The sequence below is a fragment of the Tupaia chinensis genome, unplaced genomic scaffold (assembly GCF_000334495.1).
Source record: "Tupaia chinensis unplaced genomic scaffold, TupChi_1.0 Scaffold000682_1, whole genome shotgun sequence".
NCBI classification, from domain to species: Eukaryota; Metazoa; Chordata; class Mammalia; order Scandentia; family Tupaiidae; genus Tupaia; species Tupaia belangeri.
The window spans coordinates 1,250,699-1,261,720 of NW_006160205.1; the positions used below are offsets into that span (position 1 = coordinate 1,250,699).

Below are 11,022 nucleotides of genomic sequence, written 5' to 3' on the forward strand. Positions count from 1 at the left end.
GTGTGTGTGTGTGCGCGCGCCCAAGATCCCAAGAGGAGAATGGAGGAGAAGGGATAGTGGCATGGCCATCCCCCCAAGGAATGATTTCTCGTTTTTTGTCTGTCTCTGTCTTTCTGGCGAGTGCTCGTGCCCTATAGCAAAAAAAGAAAAAAACTCTCAAAGAAGAAAAAAAGAAAAAGCCCTCATCTAGGATGAACCAGGATCCTAACCCACACCCACCTTCCCACCTTTTCTCCATATTCCCTTTCCTTCCACTCCAGTAAGTTTCATATTAGCTTATGACAAATCTGTCAGAGATGTTGGGAGGCTCTTCAATTCCTGATTCTCCTTTCTCCCTCACAGGGAAATGCTGTCGACACACAGCAGCCCTTACAGAACTCTGGAGAGGCGGCCTCAGGGAGGACGAAGCATGCCCACCACGCCGGTTCTCACCCGGAACGCCTACAGCAGCAGCCACTTGGAGTAAGAGCCAAGAGCCTCCTTCCTGCTGCAGTGGCTCTGTTGACTTTGCTTTTTGGCTTTGTCTTCCTTCGTTGTAGTTTTTAATCCTTTAAATTGACTTTCTGTAACAGGGTCCTATTTTACGGTTTTACATTTTCTGCTAACTCCCAGTTTCCAATATGTTGGCTGAGAATATATACTTGATTTGTCTGGATGTATATTGGATTTTCAGCACCTTAATTTCCCAGCCAGATATTACAGTTCATTATTCAAATGGTGAGGATGACGATCATAGCAATAGCAGCGTTTTGAAGTGTTTTTGGAGCGCTGTGCTAAATGTTTTATATGCACTGTATTATTTAGCCTCCATAACGAGCCTTTTGGAAGGTGGATATTAGATACTGTTTTGTGTCCTCATTTAACAAGAGAGAAAGCGAGATTCAGAGAGATCAGGTGTCTCGCCTGAGCCCATACAGCTGGGAAGTGGCAGTGTCGTGACTCAACCCGGATAGCTCTCACTTCAGGGCCAACTGCTCCACCGCGCAGTGCCACCCAACACATCCTGAAATCAGGCTGGAAGAGAGGACCCTCCAGACCTGTGTAGGGTTTTAGTCAGGCTTCGATGCAGGCTGTGCGTCCTCAGTTTGTCTCTCCTCGGCCCTCGAGGAAGGATTTGGCTTGCACAACTGGCAGTCCCTGGTCCTTTTCTCACTGTGGTGTGGTAATGAACTTACGCATGAATCAATGGCTTCTAGGAACTCATGGGTTCTGCTGGTGCAGTCGGCTTTAGAAACCATAAAAAGTCTTCCTGTAAATCAAGAACTGTTAAATCACTCAGCGTGGTGGTCTTTTTCCTTATTCGGATCCTCTGTTTCTTCTTTTCTCTTATGGATGTGCCTTTCTCTCCTTCAGGCCTGAATCTTCATCTCAGCACTGCCGTCAGCGGAGTGGAAGCCTGGAGTCCCAGTCCCACCTGCTCTCCGAGATGGACAATGAAAAGCCATTTTTCTCCCTCTCCAAATCCCAAAGAAGCAGCAGCACCGAAATCCTGGATGACGGATCTTCCTACACCAGTCAGTCAAGCACAGAGTATTACTGTGTGACGCCAGTGGCCAGCCCCTATTACACCACCCAGACTCTGGACACACGCGCCAGGGGTCGGAGAAGGTCCAAGAAGCAGAATGGTTCTACTTCCAATTCAGGAAGCATGCCCAACCTAGCACAGAAGGACAGTGTGAGGAATGGCGTCTATGCCAAGAGCCAGGAGCCACCTTCTTCCAGTTACTATATCAGCGGGTACACGCCGTACACAGAGTGCGAGCTCTACTACAGTGGTGGCTACGTGTACGAGAATGACACCGAGGGACAGTACAGTGTCAATCCTTCCTACCGGTCTTCAGCCCACTATGGATATGACCGCCAAAGGGACTACAGCAGATCCTTCCACGAAGACGAGGTGGACCGGGTGCCCCATAACCCATATGCAACCCTGCGGCTGCCCAGAAAGGCTGCCGCAAAATCCGAGCACATCACCAAAAACATCCACAAGGCCTTAGTCGCCGAGCACTTGCGTGGCTGGTACCAGCGGGCCTCTGGACAAAAAGATCAGGTGCACAGCCCACAGACGAGCTTTGACTCGGACCGGGGATCACAGAGATGCCTGGGGTTTGCTGGGCTGCAGGTACCCTGTTCGCCCAGCAGTCGTGCATCCTCCTACTCTTCAGGTAAGCATACCCTGAGGCACGTGACACCTGGATTTAATTTACATCATGTTCTCCACCCACCCAAAACCACTGCTCTCAAGGGTGGTGAGACCAGCTCCCCAGGTCGTGAGAGTGGTGGTGGTCATTCAGTGGAACCACTGGAAAGGCCAACCTAAGGCCAGCTCTCTCCAGCGCAAAGACCACCGTACACCTAAGTCTGATGAAGAAAGTTGTAGATTTGAACCTAGGAAATGTTTATCGGACACCTACTTCCTATGCTGCACTGTGTGGGGCCTTTCACATGCTGTGTCTTTTCAGGGCCTTATGTTGACCGCCACATCTCCTAAGTGTGTTCGGGAGGTTTGATAGTTTAAAAGAACAGAGTAGGGACGAGGAGTTAGTGCAATGGCTATGTTGCTGGACTCCCATGTAGTTGACTGTGGTTCGAGTCCTGGACCCGGTGGCTTAAACTCACACCAGGCACAAGAGGAGATTGTGGCGTGGACATCCCCACTAGGGGATGATTTCTTGCTTTCTGTCTCTCTGTCTTCCTGGTGAGCACATGTACCCTATATCAAAAAGAAAAAAAAAAGGAACAGAGTAAACCCTTCAGGTAAGCAGCAAACATTAGAATTATACACCCAGCCCTGTTTGCCACTAAGATTTGATCATCTAAACAGTGTTTTGGGTGCTCAGACTTTCAGTAATTCTAATCAGAGCTGGCATTCATTCATTCATTCATTCATTTTAATTGTCTCATGAAAACTGCACTCATCTGGAGAGAGATGGGGGATGGGGAGAAAGCACCCCTTAATGGGATATGGTCACTACAGTCCTCTCCTCCATTTCTCCAGTGTGATTTGGGTGCACGCACACATGCACACACATGCATCCCTTGTGTTTTGCAAGCCTGTGGCTGGGATTTGAACTACAGTTGGCCATGTAGGGTTCATCTTCCTTAACCACTAGGCTACCAGGTTGAGCAACTGTAAATCACTCTGCTCAACTTTGCAAACACTGTTCTAAATACTTTTCATATCTTAACTCAGTTCCATATTCATATAATCTCCACTCTGTGGTGGATTTAAGGAATTTTCAAAGACAGTTTTGATTAGAGGAGACACTTCCTTTTTACCGTTTCTGTAGGCTTTGGCCCCCACTCTGCTAACATTCATGGAGGAATTACTCATACCCCCAGCTGTGCTATTTTAAGTATGAAGAATAAGGGTCTGCTTATGGGTTGTCTGTTCACCAAATGAGCAGCACATATAAGACGAGGACCAGTGTTGCTGGTTCCTGCCTCAGTGAGCTCCGATTTGTCGGCTCTCAGAGCACTGTCTGAAAATCAAGCCATTTTAAAACTCTAAGGAATGAATGAATGAATTGTTGAACTGCATGAATTCCTGAAGTTGTGAGTCACGTCTCCTCCCGTAAGCCTGACACCTTAGTGAGACACAGTCCAGGGATTCTCGCATCACTGAGTAACAGTCAGCAAAAACTGTGCCTCAGAAAGTTTCGTAAGTTTGTTGACAAGAGGTGTTTCCATGGAGATTTCTGTTAGGGCTCAAGTTCTCTCCTGTTTGTTCAGGACTTTGGACTTCCGCTAGGGCTGTCCCGTCTCTCACTACATCTAACATATGAAAGGCTCCTGCAATGATTTCTTGTTATTTATGGCTCTGATCTCAAGAGCGGGGCGTTGCATGAGAAGATTTCACAGACCAAAAACCTGGGCAGAGTACCGCAAGGATAAAACCAAGCAAGGAGGGCTGAGGTGCATGTGGACATGCACCAGGGCACAGGGCTGGGTAAAACCCAGGGGGGAGCACATAAAACCAAGCAAGGAGGGCTGAGGTGCATGCGGACATGCACCAGGTCACAGGGCTGGGTAAAACCCAGGGGGTAGCAGGTGTGGCTCAGGACCTCCGCATGGGGCAAAGGTGAGGATTGAGTTAATGTTTGCTGGTTCAGGCCTGGCTTGCACCTTGCTGACACCAGCAGGATTTGGCCCCACAGTGATGTCAAGAGGCATCTTTTTTTTTTTTTTTTTTTTTTTTTTTTAAGGTTTATTTATTTATTTATTTTTGCCATAGCACACGTGTGCTCACCACGCTGCAGGCCCTTCTCCATTCTCCTCTTGAGAGTCTGGGCATTCACCCACGTGCACTTGGCATGATTGTCAAGCCGCCAGGTCCAGGGATTCAGGTACATTCAGCATGTGGAAATCCAGTGCCATAACCACCATGCCACCTGCTAACCCCAAGGCATCACTGGTTAAGGAATGAAAGGAATGGAGTCAATGCTCCCAGAATTTCCTTCTGGAATTTTCCTCATCCCTGCCTCTATGGTATTACTACAGAAGTGCATTAACATAGGTATGTGGCATTTTCATGGAGAGATAAACTTATGACTGCCAGATTAGTCAGGGCTTTGCTAGTCCCTTCCAGCCATCCGAAGGCTTGCCTGGTGACTCAGTTTCAGTAGTATGGACACCCCCATTTGTTGGCAGCTTGCTGTGTACCATGTGGTGCACTCGGTGCTGTGTACACACTTCCCCATGTAGTGTATGCAGTCATTCTATATGGAGAGTGCAGGAGGTATGTTTATGAGTATTCTAACTTGGCAGCCAAGGAAACTCTGGCTTAGGAAGTTTAAATGGCTCTGCCCCGGCCCCAAAGTTCTGACGTCTTCACCACCAAGTCAGAGCCTCTCGCACAGTTAGGAAACCTTCTGAGGAGCTCAGCGTAAGATGATTATGCTTATTCATTGAAACCTCGTGGCATCCAGGGCCCACGGGTGAGTTTTGAAATGTGTTTGCGTCGTGGTGATCACAAGGGCTCTGTGAGTGCGGGAGACGAGAGGAGCGAGTCGGTAGTCAGAACAGGAAGTGAAGACCAGGAAGGGTCTGTGAGCAGAGCTGGTTTTTCAGTCTTGGGTCACCAATAAGGCGTTGTCATCACCTTGAACATCCTGGGCATGGAGCACAACTAGTTTAGAGTGAGGACAACCAGCGCCCAGTGGTGAGGCATTTTCCGGGCTTTGCTCCCAAATTATGTCCTTGTCCTGCTCCAGTTCAGTCCCTCTGTAGAACTAAATCCTCTTCCTGAATTCCTTCTTGTAGTAGTTCCATCCATCACCGCCACCTTTTTTTTTTTTTTTAAGGCAAAAATATGTCTTGATCTTGCTAGTAGCCAATGCCACCTTGGGCTGAGAGATGGGGATCAACAAGGTAATTATGGAATGTCTTCCCTCCAAAAGCCTTCAACAAACCCAAACCCATCCATCATACCTTTGCAACTGAACCCTTATGTATTCAGCCACCATTCCCTGAATGGAAACAGTCTCTAAATATGAGATCATTTTTTTTCTTGCTTGTCTTTGGGTAATTTAACAAATTACTTTTAGTGGACCAATTTGTCTTTCAATCCACGTTACTGCCATTGATAATCCTGTTGATGGTTATGTATTGTTTGCTCACTCTGTATCAAGCACAGCACTAAGGATTTGCCTAATCACCTTAGTTAATTCTGGTATCATGTCTGCACAGAATGTAGTCATGCATCACTTAAAGACAAGGATATATCCTGAGAAATATGTTATGTGATCCTGTTGTTGTGTAGACATCATAGAGTGTCCTTACACAAGCCTACATGGTATAGCCTACTGCAGTGCTAGGCTAATTCATTCAGCCTGTACACTCTTTTTTTTTTTTTTTTTTTTAGAGGTTTTTGCTATAGGGCGCGTGCGCTCGCCAGACAGAGAGAGACATAGAGACAGAAAGCGAGAAATCACCCCCCAGGGGGGATGGTCATGCTGCAATCCCTTCTCCTCCATTCTCCTCTCGGGATCTTGGGCATGCACGCACACACGCCCGGCATGAGTTTTAAGCCACCAGGTCCGGGACGCGAACCACGGTCAACTACGTGGGAGTCCAGCGATATAGCCATTACGCTAACTGCTGGTTCCCCAGCCTGTACACTCTTCATGGGACCAGCACTGCATACGTGGCTTGTCGACTGAGACAGCATTACATGGCGTATGGCTGTAAAGTCACTTTATCATCGCCACTCCATAGATAAGGGAACTGAGCCTTAAAGAGCGCAGCTCTCTGTGGGACCAGCAGACTGTGCCATCTGAGTCTCAGCCCCAGCTTGAAAATCACACCGGGCACGTGTGTGTGTGTATGCCCCAAATCCAGAGAGGAGACTAAAAAAGGGATTACGCTATGGCCATTCCCGCTGGGAGGTGATTTGGGAGATAAAAGGAATTTCTCATTTTCCCTTTCTAGTTTTCCTTGCCCTCTGGTGAGTACATGCACCCTATAGCAATAACTTAAAAAAAAAAATTTTTTTTAAAGCATAACTATTGGGTTCTCTGAAAAGTCATGATGCATTTTTCATAGAAAAACAGAAAATATGTCATAACTTTCCTGATGACTTAATATTTGCCGAAGGTCACACAGCCAGTCCAAGAACTCTATTAATTCTAAACCCTGGCTCTTAAGGCTCTGTTCTGTACACAGCTGATTATAATACACCTCTAGATGACCTAAACATTTTCACCTTGAATATTTTTACTAATTTGATCTCTCTTCCCATTTTTATTTCTAGTGTCTTCTACAAATGCTTCTGGGAACTGGAGGACCCAGTTAACCATAGGGCTATCTGAATACGAGACTCCAGCACATTCTTCTTACACCAGCTGCTATGGCAATGTCTATAATCCTTTGCCCTCTCCAGGCAGGTAAGGAAGTAATGCTTGAAACTTAAAAGAGCCAGGACCAGGAGGTAGCTTAGTGGTTAAGGTGTTGTACTCCTATATGGTTGACTTTGAGTCCCAGACTTGGCAGCTTGAAATTCCCGTCAGGTGCATGTATGTGCGTGCCCAAAATCCTGAGAGGAGGATGAAAGAGAAGAGATTGCAGCATGGCCATCCGCCCTGGATGGTGATTTCTCGCTTTATGTCTCCCTGTATCTCTCAAGCAAGAACAAATACCCTATAGCAAAAATCTCTTAAAAAAACAAAAAAACAAAAAAAAAAGGAAAGGAAGAAAGAAAGAAACAAGCAAACAGGCAAACTTATAGGAGCCTGTTCCTGTTCAAAAGGATTCATTGATCCTATTTTAGTTTATGAACAGTAAATAATCTAGCTCAGGGGTTGGCAAATTAGAATCTACAGGCCAAATCCAGTGGCCATCTCTTTTGATAAATAAAGTTTCATTGGAAAACAGCCATGCTTATTCATTTCTGTCTTATCTGTCTATGGCTATATTTGAGCCGAGGACAGGGACCATGTGGCCAAGAAAGCTGAAAATATTTAGCTTTTTAAGAAAATGTTTACTAACCCCTAATCTAGCTCATTCGGATTTGACCCTGTCCTTAGAGTCTGTGTTTTACATTTTTAAAGGATTATTTATTTGATTCCATTTGTTGTGACTATTACTTAATTTGACCAGAGAGAGAGAGAAAGAGAAAGCAAGCTGCCAGGTCCAGAACTCAAACTATGGTTGGCCGCGTGGGAGTCCAGCGTTTTAACCACAGCGCCACCTGCCGGCCCCTGTGCATCACGTGTTAAGTCCGAAGGGTGGTTTTATTGCAGTACTTGACACCGTATTGTTGATATGTCCACTTAAATCTCTTCTGGAACCTTTGCAGGAAGACTCTCTCTACTCCAGAGGGGTCTATTTATACCAAGGTTCCTCCTAGACAGTTGGCGGCTTGATTTCAAACATTTGCTGCCTTTTTGTGTCTGATCCGATGTTCAGTAAGAAACAACAGGCACATGTCCTATCTACCTGTGCAGGTAGTTCTTTGTAAACACGAGAGGAAATACACAAGGACGGTTTGTTCAAATCGATTTACAGAAAACTGCAAACTCAGAGTTACATGCTTTTCTATTCTTTTATCGTAGGAGGATTTAAGTGTGAAGAGGTCATTTCTCCCTATCACATAGTTGGAAAATGCAATCCACGCTCATGGTGCCAAGTAGAACCTTTTGGTTTTGTGTTTTGTTTTTTGCTTTTGTTTTTTCCAGAAACTTTCATTTTGATAGTTTTAAAGTCAGATTACTTCAGGCGTAGGAGATTTATACAGAGTACAGTTTATAATGGTCTCTGTACTGGAGAATTTGAGAGACTAATAGTTTTTTTTTTTTTTTTAAGACCTTCAGTGTTCTAAGCAAATTGGGGATATTCAACTCCCCAAACCTTATTTTTTTCTCCATCACATTTAGTGGGAGTTTTTCTTGGCTTGAAATATTATGCCAATTGTCTCAACTCAACAAAGGGTGAGCTCAAAATAGAATTTAAATGAAAATATATTTTAGAGGATGTTGGAGAGCTTGGACTTCTATAAATAATGCTTAAAAATGAATTAGGAGCAAGAACCAAAATGACGGGCTTGAAATCTGGGCTGAGCCATTTTAATGAAGATCTTATCGTTATGTATAGTGCGTTTGCAAATAACTTGCAAGTTTAAATTATTTGCTTTCCTTTCTGTTCACTCTGAAGTTACATAAAACATTTGATGCATAAGACAGTTTTCATATCCTTGACTGCTTTCATTGGATTCAGGAAATATTAAACATTTTAAGAAAAAATACGTGTTTTTTTTTTTTTGTTCTTTTTTACCAAGTCTGCTCTGTATTTCAGGAAGTCCAAGACAGCTTGATAGGGAATCTGAACATAATGCACAGGAAATTAGAAGCTATTTAAAGATAGCTATTGTGCATTTGTTTATGTGTGTGTGTATATGCGCGCATTGTAGGAAATTCGGAAAATAACTTTTAAGAAGAAATAATTTAGCTATAATTGCACCATCCACAGACAAGCAGCTATGAACATTTTGGCATATTTTCTCCATTTTTCTGTATCCATTTTTAACACATTCATAATGATATTATATGTGCAGTTTTACCTCTTAGATTGCATATGAAAGTCTATATCCCATTTTTTTTTTGGGGGGGTGAGATGTTTTTGCTATAGGATGCATGCGCACACCAGAAAGAGAGAGATAGATAGAAAGCGAGAAATCACCCCCCAGGGGGATGGCCACGCCACAGTCCCTTCTCCTCCATTCTCCTCTCAGGATCTTGGGCACGCACACACACGGGCCTGGCATGAGTTTAAGCCACCAGGCCCAGGGCGCAAACTGAGGTCGAGTACGTGGGAGTCCAGTGACATAGCCATTACTCTAATTGCTGGTCCCACTATATCCCATTTTTTTAACTTAGCGTCATAACATAAATATGTTTCCATGCCTTTTATTTTTGGAGAGGTTTTTGCTATAGGGCGCGTGCGCTCGCCAGACAGGCAGAGAGAAACAGAGAGACAGAAAGTGAGAAATCATCCCCCCCGGGGGGATGGCCACGCCACAATCCCTTCTCCTCCATTCTCCTCTCAGGATCTTGGGCATGCACACACACACGCCCGGCATGAGTTTAAGCCACCGGGTCCGGGACGCAAACCGCGGTCGGCTACATGGGAGTCCAGTGATATAGCCATTACACTAATTGCTGGTCCCACTATATCCCATTTTTTAAACTTAATGTCATAACATAAATATGTTTCCATGCTTTTAAAAAAGTCTTAAAATTTTATTTTATATGACCAGTGTGATATTCCACTCAATAAATATACTTTATTTAGTAATTCCTCATTTTGTAAAGTAAAAAGTTTTTAGGTTTTTCTTTTTCTTAATTGTAAGTAATGCTGCTAATAACATCTTTGTATAAAATACTTGGCCAGCAGGTGGCATAGAGGTTAAGGCACTGGATTCCCATGTAGCCATCTGTAGTTTGAGTCCCATACTCGGCAGCTTGAAAATCACACTGGACACATGTGCATGCATGCCCAAAATCCTGAGAGGAGACTGCTGGAGGAGAAGGGATTGTTACATGACAATCCCACCTACGGGGTGATTTCTCACTTTTCCTCTCTCTGTCTCTCTCTGGTATGTGCATGTGCCCTATGGCAAAAAACTAAAAAGAAAAAAAAAATTGTCTGTATTGCAGATTATCTCTTTGGAATCATTTCAATACATTGAATTAATGGATTAAATTGAAGAGTACAGGGCCAGCAGGTAGCATGGTGGTTAAGCCGTTGGACTCCCACTTAGCCAACTGCAGTTCGAGTCCCTCACCCTTCAGCTTAAAAAGTTACACTGGGCCCATGCCCAAAATCCAGAGAAGAGAATGGAAGAGAAGGTATTGTGGCAAGGCCATCGACCCTGAGGATCAGTTCTCACTGTCCCTCTCTGTCACTCTCTGGCTCTCTCCAGTGAGCACAAGCACCCTATGGAAAAAAAAAAAGCCAGAGTATATGTGTCTTAATTTATCAAAGGGTATATGCACTCTCCAGAGAGAGATGGGAGAGGAGGAGAATGTCAGAAATCACCTTCCATCGGGGATAGTCACACCATAACCCCTTCTCTCTTCTCTTTTAGGGACTCTGGGAACACACACATACACGTCTGACATATTTTTCAAAACACTGGGCCTGAGGTTCAAACCAAGCAGTTGGTCATGTGGGATCCAGCCACACTAACCACCACGCCACCAGCTGGCTCAAAAAATGTATCTTTTTAAGATCTTGGCTTTCAAGAGTTTTGCTAGTTACCATGCCACCTACAGGGATAGGGAAATACTTATTTTCATCTCTTTATTTATTTAGGATTTTTTAAAAATTTACTGTCTGTCCAATTTAGCTTATTGACAAGGCAGATTTAATAACATTCCTAAAACTTTAAAAAGCATCCTAAGTTATTTTTATGAACACATGATTTTTTAAAATAAGGGGAGAAAGTGAGTTTCCAGATAAAGATAGAAAGCTGTAGATGTTCTTTTTTTTTTTTTTTTTGGAGGGGTTTTTTTTGTTTTGGGGCGG

The 11,022-nt window shown here is 44.3% G+C and overlaps 1 protein-coding gene across 1 annotated transcript in view; it reads left to right on the forward strand.

The window, feature by feature from the left end:
- FRMD4B (FERM domain containing 4B) overlaps positions 1-11,022 on the forward strand; it is a 216,463-nt gene that overhangs the window by 202,596 nt on the left and 2,845 nt on the right. The window contains 3 exon segments of the mRNA XM_006160350.2: positions 343-462; positions 1,354-2,165; positions 6,752-6,884. Coding sequence (XP_006160412.1) covers positions 343-462; positions 1,354-2,165; positions 6,752-6,884 — 1,065 coding nt within the window.